Source organism: Epinephelus fuscoguttatus, linkage group LG20, assembly GCF_011397635.1.
Source record: "Epinephelus fuscoguttatus linkage group LG20, E.fuscoguttatus.final_Chr_v1".
In the NCBI taxonomy this organism is placed as follows: domain Eukaryota; kingdom Metazoa; phylum Chordata; class Actinopteri; order Perciformes; family Serranidae; genus Epinephelus; species Epinephelus fuscoguttatus.
In genome coordinates, this window is record NC_064771.1 from 16,122,977 (window position 1) to 16,146,072 (window position 23,096).

Below are 23,096 nucleotides of genomic sequence, written 5' to 3' on the forward strand. Positions count from 1 at the left end.
TTGTGTGAAAAATACTATAAAAAAATAAAGCTGATTATAATTTTAAGACACAAATTGTCAAAGTAAAACAGAAAATCCACATTATGTTTAAATTCAATGTATAATCATTATCAATTACTGCAATTTGGATCCAGGCAGGCTTAAAAAACAAACAAAAAAACAAAAAAACAAAAAAACAAGGCTTTGTGAATTTACATGTGAAATTCGTGGAAGCTTGTCAGTCATCGTGAGACTTCTTCAAAATGAACAAAAACGGGAAATCCCTCCACAGGGCCATACTATATATAAGACCTTAAGTGTGCTATAAATCATGGATAGCGTTCACTTGAGGTCAATACTTGAGACATTCCTCAACAGAGGCCATGAACATCCTGATTGGTGAGTAGTGGTGAGGTAATGTTTGAAACATGCTGCTTTCTCTTCCTCTGCTGATCACCCCCAGACACAGCTCAGACTCTGGAGGAAGCATAGGACTAGTAGTGTGTGGATTCACTGGTATTGTTTCAAAGTTGATTTTACAGCATCTGGACCTGTTTTAGAGCAGAAAGTGTATTTTATTTTACTTTCATATCACTTTAACTCGTCATGTTGGCTGTGTTTAATTGCTGTAGTCACTTTTGGCATGGGTTTCACATTACAGTGACTATTCCCAACTCATGCAGCTATTGAGCCTGAGGGGAGACATGCCCAGTGCTGCAGCACAGAGGAGCTGCTGAGGAGAGAGACAGGCTTTGTCCTGCCTGTTGTCCTCACACTCACTCACACACACACACACTTTGCGCTGGGTGTACAAAAGAGGATTGTTTTTGATGCCTCGACAGTGACGGCTGTGATTTTCTTCTCTTGTCGCAGTTATCGCCTTCCACTCCTACATGGCCACCTTCGCCAGCAGCGCACCTCTGCCGGAGACGCGCGCACTTGTTGAGGCTCCGCAGTTTCAGGAGCTGGTGCAGAGGAGCCGCAGCTTGATAGAGAAGATCTTGCAATCCATTAACGACACGCACAAATCCTGCATTCACACAGAGGTGAGAGACACGGTAGATATCTAGCTGCTTTCGCCTGGCTTCGCTTTGGTTTAATATGGCTTCGGCGGAGCTTTAACGCTGCGGGCGGTGAATCAGTGCAGGTCTGTCTGTGAGCTCGTAAATGGGCCTGTGCATGATGAAGGAGCACTGTGCCCCCGCTACTGGTCTGACAGGCTGTGTCATGCATTAATGTCTATGGCTGTGCTGTAATCACTGCTCTATGTATGGGCAGTGTTGAGGTTACTTTAAAGTGTAATAGGCGACAAATGCCTGGTTCAACTGTTAAAAATGAAGGTTATTAAGTAATGTAACTGATTACATTTGATTACTTTTCTGAAACATGTTTAAAACTGGGCTATAAAGCTAAATAATATCTGGAAATAGTCTTTGCCAAAAGAAGGCAAGAAGATGCCAAGCAGCACAATGAATGTTTTATTCTACATATAAACCTTTTACAGTAAAGACTACATGTGATTGTGACTCAGCAGCTGTAACTGATTATAATTCCATTAATTTAGTTATTTAATTAAGCCTACATGTAACTAGTTACACCCCACACTGTTTATTTTCTTGTTTTTACAGTGCTTATTAATCTATATATTTTATCTCACAAGGCATGTGCTATATTTTCTTAATTTTTTGATTATTAAATTCAATTTTAATTAATCAAAAATTATTTTTTATATTATTAAATTCATTTTTAGTCTTTGTTGTATATGATTTATTACTGTGTCTTTGTTGTTGGCTACATACTGAGTTAAGTTGATTGCAGCTGTGTGTGGCACATTTTACCCAAGCTAAATTTCCCCTTATGGACAATAAAATATAGCTTATCTTGAGAAGTTGTAAATAATGAAATGGATTATTATTAGTTAGTAGTTACAGGACCTGCAGTATTCATTATGCATTAAATCGGTAATGAAACCTGCTAAAATGGACCAGCATCACTCTCTAAAGTCTGAGGATCTATTTCCAGATCTATTTTTTACTCACTGGCACTAGTCACTGTACTTAAATTCAAGTTTGGGATACTTTTACTGGAGTATTTTATATTTTATGCAACTTAAAACGTGTACTGTTACATGGTAAACATGTATACTTACTTTATAGGTCAGACAGTACACACAAAGGCCGTAATGATCTTATGAAATGAGATACTTTAAGTACATTTTCCTCATAGGCCCGAACTTAAAATGGCTCTGGATATTAAAGGCCATCCATTACACAGTATTTTAAACTGACTCAGAAGCTGATTCAGTGAGTGACTCAGGATGTGTCAGTGTTTTTTGGATGTTTATGGATTTAGATGAAGCCTACTTCAGCTTTTAATTATGTCTGAAATGGCTTTTTATGCAGTTATACATTTGTTAACAGTGAATGTGCGGTCTGTGTTATTGTTGTGGTGGCTTTCTAATCAGATCTAAGCTAATACTAAAGTTGATCTGTACTGCATGACTTTTACATTGGGGTTTTACTACTTTTACTTAAGGATCTGAGCACTTCTGCCATCCCTGCTTTTTTTTCCCATTAAGTAAATTGGCCTATAAACACATCAAGGTAACGTGTGCTTCCTGCAGTCTTTTTCAATAACCACTCTGTTATCTCTCCACCACAGACACTACAACTCAATTCCCCAGAAAATTCGAAGCTGGTGATAATGGCATCCACCATTGGCATCCCCTCTGCTCCTGTGCTCAGAGCTGTGTCAGAAAACTTCACTTTGGTAAGCATCTACCTGGGGAGTAATTCAGTGAATGAATTAAAACAAACAGACGATTTGACCAGTTTGCTTTTATTCTGTCCTGTTAGGAGACCGGTTTGAAACACATGTCCGAGGGTCTTCAGCTGCACCGGGCCTTACTGATTTCTGTCTCTCCTCGGCTGGCAAACAAAGACAAAGTGACTGAGCTGCTGGCTGACATCAAAGACCTCGTCATTCAGATCAATAAGGTAGTTAAATACTTTAAATCACTGCCAGTACAAAATGATCTTTACTTGTGGGCACGGTCGTGATGTTGGTTTGTGTGCCTTGCAGATGCTGAAAATGGCCCAAGCAGAGACTGCGGTGCAGCCCTCACCAACGCCCATGGCATTACATCTACCGGGGGAATATGAGGTTCAGGTGGCAACACACCTGACACTGGTGCAGCTCCAGTCTTTTGGGCAGGACACAGTCCGCTGCCTGAGGAGTCTGGACCAGAGCAATGACGAGGAGACAGAGAGCTGACCTATAGGTGCCATGCTGCTTTAGGTTAATGTCCCAAACAAATCTTAGTCTGCTGTTTTTATTATGGTATTTATTTATTTATCTTATATTTATTTATATGTATTTCTATTTATATTTATTTATGGAATATGTATTATTTATTAAGGGGGTTTATTTTTGCTAACAAAGCTTCATATCCCTCAGTCCTCTTTGATCCCCTTTATTACAGCTTTAACAGAAAATGAAATAACCCTCCTGTCTCAGACAAAAATACATACTTTATATTGTCAGTTGTTCAAACACTATGCTTATACTTGCCTTGTCACTTAGCTGTGTATTGAAAAATAATGTATAGCAAAAGAGAATGTTCAGAGCCTTACTTTTCAATATCTCCTCACTGTCAGCAGAGATATTTTTGAACCGTTAACACTCATTTTAGGGGACTGGGGGCACATTAAGGACTAACTGTACATTCTGTAAAATGTTTAAATGAACCTAATTATTTTTGTATGAATCTTAAAAAAAACCCCACTGTACTGTATGTTTGCATTTGATTTTTCAATAAAAATAAAAAACATTTTCCTGAAAAAGGAATCGTTTCTTTTTGCCGATGACTGTGCATAATGACACATCGAGCACCAGCAGTGGGTCACACTGACGCATGCTCTCATTAATAGAAATTACATCTAAAATTCCAGTGAAGCTAATACTGTAATGGAGAAGTACAACTAAAAGTGAAATAGAAGTGTTAGTGTCGTTAATTCTGCCACACCGCCAGAGAGATTTCCTTGAGGAAGTGTTGCAAGCGGCGGATGACTGCTTGATGACCACGAGCTTTTGTCACTCAGGAGGGTGGTGCGAATTCCCTTGTACGTAGTGTCATGTGGCTGCCTCGCGAGCATGTGATCACCATCATCATCAGGAGTTTGCGATCACCGCGGTCAGATGTCATGTTATTGTAACTTCAAAAGGTGACGTAACTATATTATGATCTTAAACATACAATAAAGGGAAGTCACTGAGCAGAAAGGGGGATCTTCATTGTGTGTTTTTTATTTTAAAACTTATTTACACATTTCTTTAAGTGAAAAAGAACATAAAAAAGAATAGCAAAACAGTGTTTACAGAGACATGATTATAGATACGGTGTTTCCAATGAACAATCCCTTTAAATAGATGAGCCATCCAGGTTCAGAGCTACTCACAAGAGAAGTTAAACATGACGTTGGGGTTGTTTAGTCAGCTCTACTTCACCCACTGAGACACTGGGCCAGAGGAGGGTTAATTTTGCACTGAGGTAACCCACAGTTTACAAGGCAGAGATTGCTTTGGCAGCTACTCTCCTCCCCAGCGGCAGAGTCAGATCAGTGATCGCTAGGACGACTCTAGGTTTGGCCAGAGCAGGCAGCTTCACCAGCTCAGAAACCTGCGTGCACAGAAAGAAAATTGTTATTTTTCGGGCTATAGCGAGTCTTAAGTAACAGTTCAATGGGCATCATGTTGCTGAAGGCACAAAGAAAGGGCAAGTATTACATGTGCAGCCCTTTGTGATACTGGACTATGATAAACTTTAACTTTGACCCTTGATCTGGTTCTTGTTTTATTATCTGGGAGCAAATACAGACATGGATTGGATTCTGACCCTTAGATTCTCTCACTCTCTTCACCAAAGCGCGTAATCCTCAAAAATGTGTGCAGCCACCAGAACAAACACAACGTTTATGAAGAAATACCAAACCCTTTCCCAATAATGTCTGATGTAACATACCACTCATCTTCTTTCTTATCTCCACCTGCCTCCCCTTTCCCTCCCAGCTCATAACTCACCATTGTAAAGGGCATGAACTGCAGGATACTTCCGCGACTTCCCTGCTCCAGGCACTCGACGCACTCCTCCATAAAGCTCTGCACAAACTGGGTGTGAGGTCCCGCCATCTTGGAGCCCAAGATGGAGGAAATGAGGAGGAAGAGGTTTGCTGAGGAGAGAAAAGAGGTGGTATGGATTGTCATGGTTAAAATAAATCGCATGTGGCATTTTTCTAAGGCGATGAGCAGTTATTGTAAGAGGGGATGTACAGGGTCGACAAAAGGCAAAAGGGACTGTGATACACTTTTCTGCTGACATGGAAAGGGGTTTCATTCTGGTTCCCGCACCAAATTTTGAAACATTTGGAGCATTTCAACCAGAAATAAATTGGTTTGGAACCCAAAAAAAGCTGGTTTCTAGCTGGAACCAAAGCATGGTCCTTGATTAACATGGTTCTGCTCGAAATTATGGAAACGTGGGCTGGGTTGCTAGATAGCACCAAGGTACCCGGAGTACTGAACAGACCCGGTTCAAGAACCAGAGCTTATCTGTTGGAAAAGGGGTATAAGTGGACACATAGCACGGACAAGTTCTCACCCAAGACTCGGTTGAGAGGGTCTCGCATGTTGACGGTGTGGAGCTGGGAGGCAGAGAGGGAAGTGCTCATCGATCGGTCTCCTACGAGAGAAAACGTGACGTGAGAAATAGGGAAGGTTGAAGTTTTGTTTTCATTTTTTTATTGTCATATGAGAAAGAAAAAAACACACAAAACAACAGACTGACAACAGGGAAGTTAACATTGAAGTATTGGCGACTGGTAAAGTGCAATCTAGACTAAAGGTTGTGTAAGTCTTAAGGGCTTCCCTCCACTGCTGTCTTGCATAATCCTCTTTGGTTCCTAAAATAGCTTTGTTAGACACATTTCATTTTCTTCTAAAGATTCTCAAGAACTTAATATTTTATTATCCTTATATTAAAACACATTTTAACATCATATCACGCCAAAGTAATGGCAATTTTCTTCTTCTTAATATTGCTATAACTCAAAATTACGTTAAAAACAAACAAACAGAAATGCCAATAGCTACCTTTTTAATCTATAATTAGGAGGTTGGTTACATGTCCAGCCAAATTTTTTTTTTTTATGGGAAGATCAGCTTCTAAATGACTTGTCCTGACATGACTAGACATGCCCTATGAATGGAGTGGGTGGAACTCAACTGACCAGAAAAAAAGGAAAAAAAAACAAAAACTTCCCAAGTGTTGATATCTTTCATTGCAACAAAGTGGGTCATTCATATTTTTTTTTCTGAGTCATGAAACACACTGATCTTCAACACCCTGACTGAGGATTTTGTTATGGGGCTGTAGCTAGAGTGAAAAAGTGACAGTTCCCAAAGGCTCATTATATCATGCAAGTTGATAACGGGATGAAAAGAGTAGTTTGGAACGACAACACCACTATTTCTTTTTATGTATTTATTTCATTTTATTTTACTTTATTCTTTATTGTATTTTATTTTATTCTTTATTTCATTCCATTTTATTTTACTTTTTTCTTTATTTTATTTTATATATTTTTTATCTCTTGTATTTCCTGTTTGGAATATGTATTTTTTTCTTCCTGTTTTCTCAAAGATATTTCAGAAATATTTGTCTGTTTGTAAATTGGTGATGAGCATATACAGCTGTCTGTAATTATTTCAGTGTTAGGTTACAAGCCCTCGGGGTTTCTGTCATTCTACCCGTGTATTTTCTCATGTTACTATATTTTTTTTCTTTTATTTTATTGTATGTACAAATAAGAACTAAAGCATCAACAAAAAAATGAACTCTTGCTCTCAAACTCTCGTTTTTGTTCAGAATGGAATACAGCAAAAACCTCACGTTAGTCGACAGTGCTCAAGTCAGAACCTGCCGACGGGAAAGACACTCAACAGATAATTATTGTAGAGACACTTTATGAAGCTAAGCTTATTTATGCTTTTCTGGTTTTGGTAAAAGGGCTTTCAAGATGCAACTTGCTGGTAACAGGGTCTTAGAAAGTCAGTTTGCTTTTGAAAACTGCCTGGTATTTGCATAATCCCCGGCTCAGACTGACAGACATTTGACGGAAAGGCCACAGGCTTTATAATTCAACCATGTATTAAAACCCAGACATTAATAGACTGACCTGGACTGGAAAGGGCAGCAGGTTCATCCTCGTTGGAGCTGAGCAGGCGCATGAGTTTAGAGGGTTGTGTGTCATCCAAAGGAAAGAGGCTGTTGTAGTCCTGCGACCAATAATAAATGTTAGACTCTACAGTATTCACACACTTAAACATGTCAGTTTCTAATGACGGAAACTGCATTTTCATATGCTGTCCTTATGATTCATATACAGTAGATGTGCTCAAGTTTGTTGGTACACCTTCACAAAAAGCAAAGAATGCAGTTTTCTCAGAGATAACTTTAAACTGATGAAAGTAATTCCACATTCAATAGACATCATACTTCTGATTTTGTTTTTTTTTTTTTGGTTCAAAATAATATTTTAAATAATAAAACCAATGAAAATGGCATGGACAAAAATGACAGGACCCTTAAACCAACTTTTTTTTGGCACAACCTTTAGAGGAAATCACTGCAATCAAACTTCTGTAGTTCTCACGAGCTCTCTGCACCTGTTAACGAGCAGGTCTTGAGCTACCTGCTCCAGCTGTCTCAGATTTGATAGGTGCCACCTTCCACAGACTACAAGGTTTAGCTATTTCAACAGATGTTTAATAGGATTCAGATAAGAGCACAGAGAAGGCCACATCTGAAAAGTCCAATATTGTGTTTTTTCCATTCTTGGGTCATTATCCTGTTAAAGGACCCATGACCTGTGACTGAAACAGAGCTTTCTGACACTGGGCAGTACGTTTCGCTCCAGAGCGCCTTGATAGTCATGAGATTCCATTGTGCCCTAAACAGATTCAAGGCACCCTGTGCCAGGCGCAGCAAAGCAGCCCCAAAATTTGACTGAGCCACCTCCATTGTTTCACTGTAGGTATGCTGTTTTCTTTAAAAGCTTCCTTTTTTTGGTACATACAGCTGCCGTGACTTGCCAAAAAGCTCCAGTTATGACTCATCTGTGCAAAGGACATTTTCCTGGAAGGACTGGGGTTCGTCAATATGCATTTCAGTAAATCCCAATCTGGCTTTATTTTTACTGTTTTACTTTTATTAGAGGAGCCCTCCCTGGTCTTCTTACAGGGAGACTACTTTCGCTTTAAAGGCAACAGATGGTGCAATCTAAAACAGTTGTATCTCGATCTTGGAGTTCATCTTATATTTCTTGGCAGTCTTCCTTGAGGGCGGCTGTGGTTAGCATTGTCACCTCACAGCAAGAGGGTTCCCAGTTCGTATCCAGGGTGTGCCCCGCCTCTCGCCTAATGTGAGCCGGGATAGGCTATACAACTCTATCCTTTGCTTTTTCTGATCAATGTTAAGTGTGGTGCATATGATGATACCAAACAGCATATGACAACCTTTCTCCATTTCAATAGGCTGACTTGGTTGGAGACGTTTGATTCGAGTTAAACAAACTATTTAGTTTGAAATATCCCTACAATACAATTGTTAAGATTTTTTTCTAAGGGGTACTAACAATTGAGTCCAGATCATTTTAGAATATCTTTGAAGAATAACTAATAATTCATCTATTTTCAGAGCTTCTTTGCTTTATTCAGTGACATACCAAAGGAATCCAAGTACACATGACAAAATAGCTTTAAAATGTATGACTCTTCAGGTGGAATGAATCATTATATGAATGAGCTGTAAGGGCACCAACAAGTCTGAGCACGTCTGTACATGACCTTGTGTGACTGTTTTACCTCAATGTCTTCTCGCTGCCTTTTGCGTTGACGAGCTGAGAATGGGCCCTTGTGGTGAGAGGAGTAAGAGCTGAGCGCGCACCACACAGACAGCCTAGGGAGTTATCAGGAAAGTGAAGTTAACACCATAATTCCAAAACACCACTACCACAATCACATCAAAGTAACTGAGCTTGTCTCACTTGGCCAGTGCCTTTCCAGGTGGGTCTGCCAGGCTGTGCCAGTGGGCGGAGTCTGTGAGCAGGTCAGGAAGTATGGTGCCCAGCAGGGTGAGGGTGATCTGCTGAGTGTCCAGGCAGAAGATGCTGTAGAGTAACTCCACCACCCGGTCGGCCCACTCCTGTCGAGTCTCCTTCAGCAGCTCCTGAAAAAAGACGCAGCAAATGTGAGTGTTGGCCATACTATAGCTACAGTCTCTGCATAGGCCTTTGGTGCCACAAGATTTAGTTTTCATCATCTTAAAAAGGGTCTCAGTCATTTATAGTCTAGCAGCAAGTCCTCAAAAAAGGCTTTAGTTTTCGAGATACCCCTACCCGAGGTAGAACAAAACACAACAATGTTTTTTTAAATCTTCAGGGTCTCCCATTCATGAAATGGATTGTCTTCAACTTTTATTTTGGGGCAAAATTATTTTTGGGGGGCATTCTTTACAACTACCCCAATCTCTGAAAAAGGGACAAATCAGGCCAGTTCGGATAAGGGAAATATGACAAAAAAGCCAATTTCTTGAGAATGCTCACTCCTTTCCTCATAATATTTGCTGAAGTATAAAACAAGTGTCTGCCCTACATCACAAAAGAGTCAGAAAGTAATTCACTTTAAAAAATCCTGAAATATAACCCTGAAAACATGGCTTTAATTTAGGCGGAAATTGCATTTTGTGATAATAAGAAAAGAGGGCTTCTTTACTTTTCTCTTATTTAACAGAAAATCATAAAGTCCTGTCAAATACACTGTTACTGTATTGTCTAAGGTGTTTTTGAAAAATAACCATTGGTTGTTTGGAGATACCTAGTACAGTTTTGTTGTAAATGAGGTTTCTATAGGTAAACCCTTCTCTAAAAACAGCCAAATTAGGTCATTCGAATGAGGAATGGGTGGCATAGCCTATAAGTTAAGAATGCTTAATCTGATGGTCATCACACTTGGGGAAGAAAAGACCAGGTGATTGAAAGGTTGAGATGTGTATAATACAGTCCTGTCAAGACCTTAAACATGAGTTTTATGAGTGGCAAGTTATGGGAAGTTTTATCCAGGAGAAGAGATTCATTCTTCGAATAGGGAAGGGCAACATAAAACCACGTCATTTATTAATGGAAATCTATTTTGATCAGATTTACAATTTCAGTAGTCAGAACAATCTGTTCTACACACTCAAACAGAAAGTGTATTAATAAATTAATTTAGCTGGGAATTATAAGGCTCTGAATACAGACAAGTGCTGCACATTTACAGTACACTTACAGTAAGTGTAACAGTAACAGTCAGTGTGGGGGCGGGGCTACTGATGGTCAGTTATTTTAAATCACAACATACAGCTCTGCTGAGGAGAAACATGAAATGCGCTGGAAACAAAAGGAACCACCAACCTAATGGCAAATAACAGGTAAGACAAATGTGCAAATGACATATTCCTTCATATTTTTAGATTAAAGAATAGTTTGTTTTATTTGCAAGATAGATTGGAAGTTGTAAGTCACTGGCAGGTGTTCTGATCTAGGCTGACAGAGGCTAGCATGAGTTAGCAGTTGTGTGTGTGTGTGTGAGTGTGTGTATGTTTATGATGGAGAGAGAGACTTGGGCCAAAAATTGGCCACATAAAACTACTGTATTTTCCATATTTTCCAGAGTTTACTGTAATAATGGAGCCAACAGAGCCAGCGCAGTCAGGAAGCCAGTGACAGTCATATCCTTTGAAAAAACTGTCTTAGTTAATTCTTCAGTTAGTTCAGTGAAAGCTCTTTCATGTTCGTTTAACTTCTTTTCTGACAGATATTTATTTCTGGCTGCTGAAATGTTTCTTTCTGAAATGTAGTGTCCAAGACAGCTTCTGTGATACTTGGCATCATAAGCAAATAAATCTGGATGGGTGAGCATACGATGATGTACTTTTTCATCATGCCTCTCTGAAGCTGCACTGAGGACCTTTGACCTTGTGCTTTCACCTGTACCAGTACTTATAGGCGTCAGGCCTTCTCCCTTTGTGGCTTTCTGGCTGCAAATGAAACACTGGGTGCGAATGTCAAATCCAGTTTCTCTGGTCAGTCGTTTCCTTGTGTACTGATCCTTGGCTGGTTCTTGCTCACTGGCCGTAGGCTTATAGTTATGTGCATTGGAATAACTGGCCCTACATGATCTGTGATATGAAACCTTAACCTTGAAGGACAGTATGTCGTCAGAGTGGGGATAGTCGCATGGACCTCATCACCTCGTTCCTCAGCAGCCTTAAGTATTGTTTTGAGTCCTTGCAAGGTGGGGTTCTTGACGTGTGGATTATTCTTATCTCCTTGTAGGGCACTTTCACATATTAAACACAGCTTTTCATCCAGTGTCTGTGAATGTGGCTGGCTTCCTGACTGCGCTGGCTCTGTTGGCTCCATTATTACAGTAAACTCTGGAAAATATGGAAAATACAGTAGTTTTATGTGGCCAATTTTTGGCCCAAGTCTCTCTCCATCATAAACATACACACACTCACACACACACACACACACACACACAACTGCTAACTCATGCTAGCCTCTGTCAGCCTAGATCAGAACACCTGCCAGTGACTTACAACTTCCAATCTATCTTGCAAATAAAACAAACTATTCTTTAATCTAAAAATATGAAGGAATATGTCATTTGCACATTTGTCTTACCTGTTATTTGCCATTAGGTTGGTGGTTCCTTTTGTTTCCAGCGCATTTCATGTTTCTCCTCAGCAGAGCTGTATGTTGTGATTTAAAATAACTGACCATCAGTAGCCCCGCCCCCACACTGACTGTTACTGTTACACTTACTGTAAGTGTACTGTAAGTGTGCAGCACTTGTCTGTATTCAGAGCCTTATAATTCCCAGCTAAATTAATTTATTAATACACGTTCTGTTTGAGTGTGTAGAACAGATTGTTCTGACTACTGAAATTGTAAATCTGATCAAAATAGATTTCCATTAATAAATGACGTGGTTTTATGTTGCCCTTCCCTATTCGGAAGAATGAATCTCTTCTCCTGGATAAAACTTCCCATAACTTGCCACTCATAAAACTCATGTTTAAGGTCTTGACAGGACTGTATTATACACATCTCAACCTTTCAATCACCTGGTCTTTTCTTCCCAAGTGTGATGACCATCAGATTAAGCATTCTTAACTTATAGGCTATGCCACCCATTCCTCATTCGAATGACCTAATTTGGCTGTTTTTAGAGAAGGGGTTTACCTATAGAAACCTCATTTACAACAAAACTGTACTAGGTATCTCCAAACAACCAATGGTTATTTTTCAAAAACACCTTAGACAATACAGTAACAGTGTATTTGACAGGACTTTATGATTTTCTGTTAAATAAGAGAAAAGTAAAGAAGCCCTCTTTTCTTATTATCACAAAAATGCAATTTCCGCCTAAATTAAAGCCATGTTTTCAGGGTTATATTTCAGGATTTTTTAAAGTGAATTACTTTCTGACTCTTTTGTGATGTAGGGCAGACACTTGTTTTATACTTCAGCAAATATTATGAGGAAAGGAGTGAGCATTCTCAAGAAATTGGCTTTTTTGTCATATTTCCCTTATCCGAACTGGCCTGATTTGTCCCTTTTTCAGAGATTGGGGTAGTTGTAAAGAATGCCCCCCAAAAATAATTTTGCCCCAAAATAAAAGTTGAAGACAATCCATTTCATGAATGGGAGACCCTTAAGATTTAAAAAAACATTGTTGTGTTTTGTTCTACCTCGGGTAGGGGTACCTCAAAATCTGAGGGCCCCTGCTGCTAGACTATTAACTGATGAATTGATAAACAGGAAATTATTCAACAGCTACAGTATTTTGATAATTGGTGAAACATTTAGGCCACTTTTCAAATAAAAATGGCCAACATTCGATGGCTCCTGGTTCTAAAACATGACATTTTCCTCCTTTTCCTTGCCTTATATTACAGTAACCTAATATATCAGCATTTTCCACTGTTGGCCGGACAAAGCAAGACTTTTGTATTAAAGGCCAACTCCATCTGCATTCCTCTCCGTGCAGTGATGTAGGTTAGAGCCCTGATAGTAAGTTGGCTCGGATCTAAATTGGGGTTGTACGTGGTACTTATCCACAGTCAGTGTATTAGCTACTGTAGATGGCAGTTGGCTGCCATCACCAGTTTGGAGAAGCAGGCAGATGTACTGCCATGAAAGCTAGACAATGTACTGCTGTAGACGGGGGCAGCAACAAAATATATATTTCAGCCACAAAAAAATCATTATCAGTTTAAAAGAGAACACAACCTAAACTAAGAATTCAAATTTGGTATTTTTATGGCCGAGGTTAGTTCAATCAATATTTGTGAACATGAACTATACTCTCTCAAAGCCAGAAACCAGAGAAGACAGTCTCAAACTTGTGATGACATTTTGAGTTTTGAGATTAAGTTGTTGATGTTGATGTTTACCAATATTTTTGGACTGTCATAGACCACAGAAAAAAAACATGTATGGATTTTGAAAATGGGCTTTTAGGAATGGGCTATATTTAGAATATTTTATCTTGCTGTCAGACAGCCCTTTCTGACAGAGAAATGGGGGCTTTATATTGCTCTCTTTAAAAGGCACCAGTCTCCAAAAACAGTAATTTTGCTTCACAGAACACTAAGGTTGCTGGTCTACCACCGCCTCAATTGTTTAGTTTGTTCTTGTTATTGTGTGACTTTCAGATAAAGTTAGCTTAGCTGATAATGAAAATAATCATTAGTGACGGCCTTTAAATACAGTGTGTCGCTGATATAGATCTTGAAGCTATTCCCATCTTGCCTTGGTGATCCTACCTTGACTAAATTGTTGGTGAACCAGAAGACCCCTCCCATGTTGAGAAGACTCTCAAACAGATGCAGGGCCCGGCTGTCCACCCAGCCTTTGCGCAGCACCACCTGGAACTGCTTGCTGAGGGCCATGTGGATGGGGTCTTTGGCCGGAAGCAGGTTGCGGTAGGGGATAGGCTCCTGGCCCTCCACTGGGGGGCGCAGGGTCGCGGCCGTTTGCTGGAAGACGTCGGCGCACATGTGCTCCATGATGGAACTCATAATGATTACGCTGGGGAGAGGACATAATATTTAATCCATATATTAATGGGGCTGAAGTTGTGAAGTATAAGTGTGTGTCTTAGTTGTTTGTACCGTTCATTGTAAAACTGCAGGGTGTTCTCCCCATACAGCGGGGTCACAAGCTGTCGGATCATAGTTTGGGGCTTCTCCCTCTCATCCCTCCCCAGCATCCTGACATGGGCAACCAGCCAGGCAACTGCGCAGATTGCCATACTGCAGACCTTCCCCTTGATGTTGTCAGTGATCTTCTGCCCTCACAGAGAGAGATAGCAGTTGCAAGAAAAGAGGAAGGATGTGGTTAGAAGAATGCAGGATACTGTCAAGTTAAGGAGGATTCTGACTGAAACGGCCTCCTTCCACATTTTGTGATTTGAAAACTTGAATGAATAGGGGAACATATACAGGACATCAGGACGTCACTGCTGTTGCAAGTTCTTACACATTCTTACTCGTCAGTTTCCACAGAATACGTCATAATCACTTGAGTAATGAGTCAAAATGAAAAAGTAGGAGAAACAAAACCTTCAGACATGTAGTGTTTATTAGTAGTTAGGGAGGGGACTGACACTCCCCGAGCACCATGTGATACTCAGGAAATCTAACAAAATAATTGCTTATCGCACAGAAAAACAATGAGTAAGAACATTAAAGCTAAACAGACCTGTACTGCCTCCACAGAGAGAACACCATTCTCCCACGCATTCAGAACTTCCAAGATGGCTGCTGGCGTGCTGAGGCAGATTTCATGCCATTTCACCTGACTGTCAAAAGGGATAAACATCAGAGGAAGTTCCATATTTAGAGCATTCAATACAAAAAATACCTAACATGTGAATAAGATGAAACACTAACATACTCTGCAAGTCATTACTACACTTGATGTTCTGTCTAGAATTCATATGTATAGTCCTAATTTCCAGAAAACAATGATACCAGTCTAAAGCAGTGCTTACTAAATGATCAATACATTAAAATAAGCATCAAAAGCAGCACTGAGGCCTGAGAAACTGTGGTTTCGCTTTGACATGTAGAAATAGAATGAGAATAGAATATACAATCCCATTCAAATCAACATAGCAGAATGGCCAGAGCGGCTGCCATCTTTACGAGTACCGTTGCCATTAGAAATAACTGTGATCTTTGTAGAGGGGCATATTCCATATAAACCAACTTGCAGTAAAGACCAAACAACCAGTGAAGAAGAAGAAGCAGCATGGAGAGGGCTCTTTTGGGCGCTATCTCCGTTGCCTTGCTGCTAATGAGGAATAATGGCTTGCTGGATTTAACTGCTTCATAATTCTATTTGAAAGTCATGTTTGGCCTTGTCATCCATGTCTCTAATCTCAGATGTCGGTGAGATTTCAGTTGAGTTTTGACCATTGGCTTGGTAACACACCAAGACACACAGATGTTGGTAATTACAGTATGAGCGTGACTTTCGGCCCAGGCTACATGATGAGCATCAACAAGAGACAAAAAGAAAAATGTCAGCTTAGTCTGTGCGGTACTTACAAATTACTGAGTGTTACGCACTTTAAGACGTGTGTTGTCACTATAACAACTAAATATATAAATAACTAATTAACTAATGATTTATAACATACTATAACGCAGTGTTATGACTTCCTCCATAAAGTCATATTTTATATTACTGCGACTGTGTTTTACTGTATTGTCATTTAGTTTCTGTTTATGCACTGGCCTCCAGTTATGGGTGCCCACAGGGGGAATTACGGTTGACAAATACATTATTAAAACGAAATTTCTGCTTGCAACTACATTATATTGTGTCCTAAACCATTTATGAAACATTTATATTCTATAAATACAGGTCACCCTAGTTAGCATGTAAAGTGTTGCTGTTGTAAGGATGTGCAAATTGAAATGAATGGATACAGATGGTCTGAAGAGGAGGGAACCCTCTTGAAGAACACTGGTAACCTTAGAAAACAGTCATCAGTGAGGTAAGGTATGTTGAGTGACTGACAGTGAACGGGATAAAGCATGCAAAATAACAATTCTTAAATTACAGATTAGTCTGTGACTTACACTAGCTTCATCTCTGAGGAGTTGTTCAGCAGGGTGACCAGGCTCTCCACTTTGCCAGGCTCTGGTCTGAAGCAGGGGTGGTCTGGGTTCAGAGTCTTGCCCTCTTCAGGCATACATGTCTGCAGCCATGTTTCAAAGAAGGGCGTCTCCCCGGAAGGGCTGGGGTCAGAAAGAATCACCTGGGAAGGAGAGACACGGGGTAGGTTTATGCTGTATGAATCAGTTTAGGCTTAATTGACCAAAATGAACAAATGACGTGGATGTGATCAGCAAGCAGAGATGCTGCAGACAATGTTAGTTCACAGCCCTCTCTGGACCTCTTGTGGCCTTACGCTGAAAGAGCAGGCTGATAAGCCGTAAAAAATCCACACCGAACACTGTACCCATTAACATCTTTACACTCTTTCTGACGACCTGTAACTGCCATGGACTAACCTCAGAGCCGTACGTCTGCACCACATGGCAGAGCATGAGGAAGGAGATGTCGAAGAGCAGAGCCCGCACTGACGCAGACTTGGCTGAAGGAGAGGAGGGGAAAATCCTCAGTGTTAGTATCTCATTTAATAAATAATATGTCAATAAGGAAAGAAATTCCCACATTGGAACATGTCACTCATGTGTTTGAACTCACATCCTTCGCCGCTGATGTGCTTTGGAAACTCATTGAGCCTAGAACAAATAATATCAAAAAAACATGTTACAAGATTTGAAACATCTTGCTAAATATCCACTTCATATGTCGACTGGAGTTTCCACCCTTTAAAATATTGTTATAAATTAATATGCAAGTCATTTTTATGTGAACCATGATTTTGCTGAGTAAGAGGACACTTTGTCTTCACTATTTTGCACGGACTCACTTAATGAACTTGCGGGCAAAGGATTTGAGTTTTCCAGTGGCTGCTGCTGCTGCTAAGAGAAGATCTAGGCTCTTTCCAGACAACATGTGTCCCAGGACCCCCAAAAGGCCCTCAGGGGACTTGGAGTGGTCGGCATCTACTGTCTAATGAGTGAGAAAGGAAGAGTTACATCACGTGTCACATTTGTTGTCAGATACTTTCAGGCATCTTCTTTCCTGTTCCGATTCTAGACATTACTTAGTAAAAACCAGACCACTAACCACGAGCCAATGCCCTGTCCAGTTTAGATCAGCTTATGGTGCTCTACCTTGAGAATATTGGTGACAGTGGGCTCAGCTCGCAGGATCAGACCCGGGTTGGGCTGGATGTTAGCATTTTCTGCAGTCTTTAACCTTGGGGCGAACTCCCTGTCCTCGGTCCTGAATCAAATTTGCAAAGGGAGAGGGACCAGCAGGGATAGGCAAAGGAGACACAGAGATGGGGAGGAAGGGTTGGGGGATATGGGATATGGTGTACTGTGTGAATATGGTGAACTTCATCCATGACCATATTAACCAAAAGAGCTCAGAAAATATCACACGTGTTCATTGTGAGACTGGAACCCATACCGTTTTGCAGTGAGGCAGGCTGTATTTGAATCCGACAGCAGGCCGAGCTTGTTACACTCCTGCAGGAGCATGCCAAGACAGTCACAACTATGTAAAGAAAGACAAGAAAACTGGTGAGGCTTACCAGGCATTTAGCCGGCGTCCTTATCTAGAATGTCTTGGAATGATATTACAGGTAGTGAGGATGGATGTGGTGAGACTTTGGAGCACTTACTTGCATCTCTGATCAGCTTTGTCCAGTAGTGGGGTGAGTTTGAGTAAATACTGGAATGCAATATTCACGTCGTCCATGAAGTCCTGAAAAATACATTTGCCATGTTTTTACAAGTGACAGGTAACCATAATAAATGATCATGATTGTGTCTGTGTTTATTTGTTCAAAAGACATCAGTGAGGCAAATTTTATACCTGTCCTTTGTCACCCTGAGGATATTTCTTTAGTCGGAGCAGAACTTGTGGGATCTGGCATAAAGAAACGAGAAAGGAATCCCTTTAGGTGTGGTTGAGTTGTATTTGCAAAGATATGACAACACAGATTCCATCACTGTTACCTTTATCAGATGTAAGTCAGTTTACCTTATTTGCCCTTACATTCAAATTGACTTCATGTATTCTGAGCCTTCCGTCTATCAGACCTTCAACGGAGCATACAGTATGTTCATATGAAGGTGTACGTATGTATGATGTATGCCCTAATGACGGTCTGGTGGACAGAAAGCTCAGAATAAAGTGAAACACTACACAGACGCAAATGTGCAGAAAATCTCTTCTATCAGTTTGGACTCACTCATGTTCCAAGCATCTTGCCAACACTAAACTGGGTGGAGTACTGTTAGTCCTGCGTGTGCAACAATAAACTAAAGTCAATCTAGACAAAGAAGAGTCTACATAAGACTAGAAATAAGCAAATAATACCGACAACACTAACTTCAAAGAGGAAACAAAAAAAACAAATTAAGTTTAAACTTCAGTCAAAATCAAACCTGACTTTTGACATTAATTTTAAATCAAAAGGACAGTAAACACTCAGGCTACTGAGTGAAAAATTGACAGAGGCAGATCACAAGCAGATACGTGGCCTGATCTTTGCAATAGATCTTACCTTGAGGAATGTGAAGGCAGTCCATTTGAGCTCCTCTGTGCCCTCTGGTGACTCGATGAGGCCAGTGAAGCAGGCCTTCCAGATCTCCAGGACAAAAAGAGGAGCAGGGATTCGCTGTGGAGGACAAACAATTTGACAGCAGTCTAATTATGACTTGTGCTTTAATTCGAGGATATTCAAGGACAAAGTAAAGACAAAAAAATAACTCCACATTGAAAAACAAATGCTTCCTTCAGAGAAAATTGGGCTCTTTAGATTGGTCTTTAACTTCTCCTGTCCCTTTTTTAATAATTAGTAAGACACATGACACTGACCACTCTGATATAAAAATCACCTTACTGTGTACAATTTACTGCCCTCGTTATATCACTTTCTAGGTATAAAAAGCACTTTCTTTTCCCTGCTAGTTTAAGGGTGATTTAACATTATATTTCTATGCAACTAAATGTTCACCTGCATTCTCTTGATCATCATCAGCTGCTCCACTAGTGGCTGTGTCTCCCCTGTCAGATTCATGGTCCCCTCCAGCATGATAAAAGCGTGGACTGAAGGGAAGGAGGCGTGGACTGTGGGGTCACTCTGCTCGGACAGCATCAGGGGAATACTGAAGAAAGAGAGAAGAGTTAGCATGCAAAGAGTGATTGTGATGTTCTGTAAATAAAACGATTGCAATGACCAGGCTAAGCAGCATCACATCAAAGGTTAATAAATCTGTGTATTCAATATTGAGGAATGAGAGAGAAATCTTTACCCTTTTACTAGCGACAAGCTCTCCTCTAATTTAGTTCTCAGTGTCGAGTTGGGTACGCTGCTGAGGCCCTCAGTCACTTTCAGCACTGATTGCTCTACATTGCTCCAGGAACCTGTGGAGGAGTAGCAGCAGAAACACATTGAGATGTCTGACACTGAACAATTGTGCAAAATGAGATTTGACTGAAACTGATTTTTTTCTATATTTAAGACTGTTTTTTTTAAACATCAAATCTTTAGACTTCTAAAAATAGATGATAGTTGTTAGGTTCCCAATTACACCCAGGGGATGAGTGGAGTAAACTCCATTTAATGTCACTTCAAGTTTACAAATTGCTTTCATGTAGCTTTGGCAGCAAAGAACCACCATCACAATCCTATGTAAACGCATGCACACACATGCAATGATATCACCTTGTTCCTCCAGCCGAGCGATGTGGACTAGGGCTCTGTTCTTGGTGCTGCTCATCAGATTGTGAAGCCTCTCCTGGCAGGCTCTCAGACTGGCCTCTGTGCTGGGAGATGGACCCAGTTCTCTCAGCTTCTCACAGTACCAGGCGCAGCCCTGCAGCAGCCACACTACCACTCCCAGCAGAGCCCGACACAGCCCGATGCATTCCTCTGCTTTCCCGTGACAGCTTCACAGCCAGAGATGAGAGGCAGTGAGTCAGCGTTGGATTAAATTAGAAGAAACTTGTGGCCTTTCCAAAACCAAATAAACATTTATTTTACTAAGCAAACATGTAGGTAAGCAGCAGTTACAGCTAATGGTTGTTTCAAAGGAAATGAGTAAAATGTAATAACTAAATGATAATTTGTGAAACAAGGCTGATCTTGGTATCACATTAAATATCATTTCTTCTGGAACTGATCAAAGCCTTAGCAGCAGCATTCTGGATGGATTGCAGGTTATCTGAGTGAAGTTTGAGTCATCAGCTTTATAACTGTCTAAACAAGAAATAAATAAACAATAATCTCTTCATTTGTCAAACATTCTCAGCTTCATAAAACATAACATGCATAGCTCATTAAGCACATTTGTTAATGGTTAGTATGCAATCAGTGACCACAGGTGCTTGTTTCAATGTACTGGAGATAATAATACAGAGATATGGTTGACCGTAAGTTATGTACAGGGTACACCCTGGTCACCAGACTATCACAGGGCTGACACATAGAGACAGACAACCATTCACGCTCACATTCACACCTACAGCCAATTTAGAGTCCCCAATTAACCTGCATGCCTTTGGACTGTGGGGGGAAGCTGTAGCACTCGGAGAAAACCCATGCTGACACGGGGAGAACAAGCAAACTCCTCACAGAAGGGCTCCCCCACCCTGGGTTCAAACCAGGAACCCTCTTGCTGTGAGGCAACAATGCTAACCACTGCTCTACCATGCAACCCAATGACCCAGTATTGTGACGAATATTTTGTAGTCTTTTTACACAGTTAATACTAACAAGGGTAAAAGTAAGTACACTGATTAAGAACGTCAACACTGTCACAGCTAGTTTTACATACCTGAGACGATGGCAAAACATGTCCATTATGTCCAACAGTGATTTGACACACAGCTCCCGAGAGAAGTCATCAAACTATCAAAGAAGAGACACACTCATGAAAACTTCTCCTGTTGAACAGCAAACTGCATGATGCTATAAGGTACAACTTACCTTGCTGAGGGCTGTCAGCACACTGGAATAAGACACCATCTAAGGAGAGAGAGGGTAAGGTTCACAACTTGCATATTGACACCAGTACAGTTTGATACACTGTTCAGTCACACCATTTTCATTGCACGATTTTTCTCTCACCTGGGAGCTTATAGCATATTTCAGGTAAGACAAAATAAGGGGGTTAGGAGAGGGACCAATCATCGCCTGCTCCATCAGGGCCTCTGGAATACAAAAGCAGCATTTAAATCCACTACAGAAATGACAATAAGACACTTGAAGTAAAGGCGGACAATAAACATAATAGCTAGGAAACTTGACAGTTATTCCTCTAACCTGCTAGATTAAGGTAGTCCCATGTTGCTCCCTTTGGAAAGTTTTTCTTGATGTTAATAGCCCACTGGTAGTCACTCCATCTTTCCTTCCATGCCTGTAGAATAGCTTGCTTCAGATTGACCACCTTCATCCTGCGAGAAACGACCACACATAATATTAAGAGCTACTGACAAATACAGAAAAAAAATACGACACAGACACAGCCATTAAAACTATTCATGGTATATTTTATACATGATACCACTCCGTTTAGCTTGCGTTGACTGACGTTTTATTCATTATTTGGCTGGTTGATGTTAGCCGTTAGCTGCTGCTGTCATTCAATTAACTCACGTTACTAAATAATAATAAAGTTGCCTTAATTATTGCGTGCAAAAACTCACGAATGCCACAGTGGAAAAATAAAAAACTCAGTCGCACTGCGTTATCAATAAATGTGATGCTTACCTGACTTTTTCAGCTTTTCAATACATAAAAGATAGCGTTGTTTGTAGCTCCTCCGCTTCACAATATAACAGACGCCATTTTCGTTGAGAAAGACGTAAGCGTTCATTGGTTGATCTCATGACGTATCAGTATTCTTGCCGCGGATTGGCCAGAGAGCAAGCGCTCACCGCTCAACACAGTGATGACCACAGTCTATGGTGAAGACCTAACATAATCACAAGATGGCGCACTTTACAAAGGTAAGAGTCAAAGCTCGACACAAAGTCAAAAAGAGAGGTAAACTCAATGCAAAAACGTATCGTCCATTAAACCTAGAAGTTACAAACAAAACGCTGAACAAACTGGCGGAATATTTAAAACTTAACATTATTTATTATCAAGTCTGGCACTTTTTTTTTAGCTAAACTGACAGTTAGCTAACACACGTTAGCAGCATAGTTAATTTTACTAAGGGAAGCCATTGTAACAGTGACTTAGCCAACTTAGCTACCTTCACACAAAAAAGTATATCAAGTCTTACTCTAAGGTAGGGTTAACCTTGTGTGGTACACATTATAATGCCATTTGGTTAAAAAAAAGAAGAAGGATTTTTTTGTCATAAAAAGTAAAAAAAAAAAAATGCTTGTTACCTTAAAGCAGGGGCTGTCCATCTAGGTTTTACAGTGAGCTCAGAAAACATCAGTCCCCAAACTATGAGGGGGTTTAACGTACATGGGAAAAGGAGAGTTTATCAACAGGGAAGCTTGGACAAAAGCAGTACAGTTGTGGTACTAATAGCCCAAGACATGTAGACATGATTAATCTAATTTAGAATAATACATAGGAATTGATGTCTTAAGGCTGGGGCTTAGGAAGAATGATAGCAACATCAACGTCCCAGCATGTGGGAAAAGGTGCTGTTGTCAAATGTATTAACAATACACTGGAAACAAACCTCATTGAGGGTCCAACATTATGTATATTGTGCATCTTACTAAAGGAGACTAACCTTTCCTCAGAAGTATGTTCCTGGGTGAAACTAGGATAGTGCTGAGACACGGTTCTGAAGAGAAAATCAGTCTCAAAGAATGGAGTGATGAGGT

At 40.3% G+C, this 23,096-nt stretch overlaps 2 protein-coding genes across 4 annotated transcripts; one reads left to right on the forward strand and one right to left on the reverse strand.

Annotated features, from left to right (window-relative positions):
* Positions 1–336: 336 nt before the first annotated feature.
* Positions 337–3,821, forward strand: csf3a (colony stimulating factor 3 (granulocyte) a). Of its 2 annotated transcripts, none has more exons than XM_049562831.1 (5): positions 337–378; positions 853–1,025; positions 2,641–2,748; positions 2,835–2,975; positions 3,061–3,821. In XM_049562831.1, exons 1-5 carry the CDS (start codon positions 363–365, stop codon positions 3,250–3,252), a joined length of 630 nt encoding a protein of 209 aa, XP_049418788.1. In that variant the 5' UTR covers positions 337–362; the 3' UTR covers positions 3,253–3,821. The 2 variants fall into 2 exon arrangements, with proteins under 2 accessions (XP_049418788.1, XP_049418787.1); XM_049562830.1 differs by lacking the exon at positions 337–378 and adding an exon at positions 394–495.
* Positions 3,822–4,268: 447 nt separating this feature from the next.
* Positions 4,269–22,219, reverse strand: med24 (mediator complex subunit 24). Of its 2 annotated transcripts, none has more exons than XM_049562829.1 (26): positions 22,015–22,219; positions 21,568–21,698; positions 21,373–21,455; positions 21,232–21,270; positions 21,080–21,153; positions 19,969–20,192; positions 19,556–19,667; positions 19,258–19,408; positions 18,805–18,918; positions 18,111–18,164; positions 17,917–17,999; positions 17,703–17,789; positions 17,402–17,501; positions 17,095–17,237; positions 16,866–16,903; positions 16,670–16,752; positions 16,235–16,413; positions 14,847–14,946; positions 14,258–14,433; positions 13,910–14,174; positions 9,081–9,262; positions 8,899–8,992; positions 7,212–7,311; positions 5,636–5,716; positions 5,059–5,207; positions 4,269–4,657 (listed from the first exon to the last, which is right to left on the reverse strand). In XM_049562829.1, the coding sequence occupies exons 2-26, from the start codon at positions 21,695–21,697 to the stop codon at positions 4,541–4,543; spliced, it is 2,958 nt and encodes a 985-aa protein (XP_049418786.1). In that variant the 5' UTR covers position 21,698; positions 22,015–22,219; the 3' UTR covers positions 4,269–4,540. The 2 variants fall into 2 exon arrangements, with proteins under 2 accessions (XP_049418786.1, XP_049418785.1); XM_049562828.1 differs by having other exon boundaries at positions 17,402–17,513.
* Positions 22,220–23,096: the final 877 nt, after the last annotated feature.

Bases quoted from the DNA above. Each gene is read 5' to 3' on its own strand.
- csf3a (XM_049562830.1), top strand. From the start codon at position 408: ATGCTGCTTTCTCTTCCTCTGCTGATCACCCCCAGACACAGCTCAGAC. The intron at 496-852 runs GTATTGTTTCAA...CTCTTGTCGCAG, and splicing joins AGTAGTGTGTGGATTCACTG to TTATCGCCTTCCACTCCTAC. The intron at 1,026-2,640 runs GTGAGAGACACG...TCTCCACCACAG, and splicing joins AATCCTGCATTCACACAGAG to ACACTACAACTCAATTCCCC.
- med24 (XM_049562828.1), bottom strand. From the start codon at position 21,697: ATGAAGGTGGTCAATCTGAAGCAAGCTATTCTACAGGCATGGAAGGAA. The intron at 21,271-21,372 runs GTGAGAGAAAAA...CTCTCTCCTTAG, and splicing joins AATATGCTATAAGCTCCCAG to ATGGTGTCTTATTCCAGTGT. The intron at 18,165-18,804 runs GTAAGATCTATT...TCTTTATGCCAG, and splicing joins CTGCCTTCACATTCCTCAAG to ATCCCACAAGTTCTGCTCCG.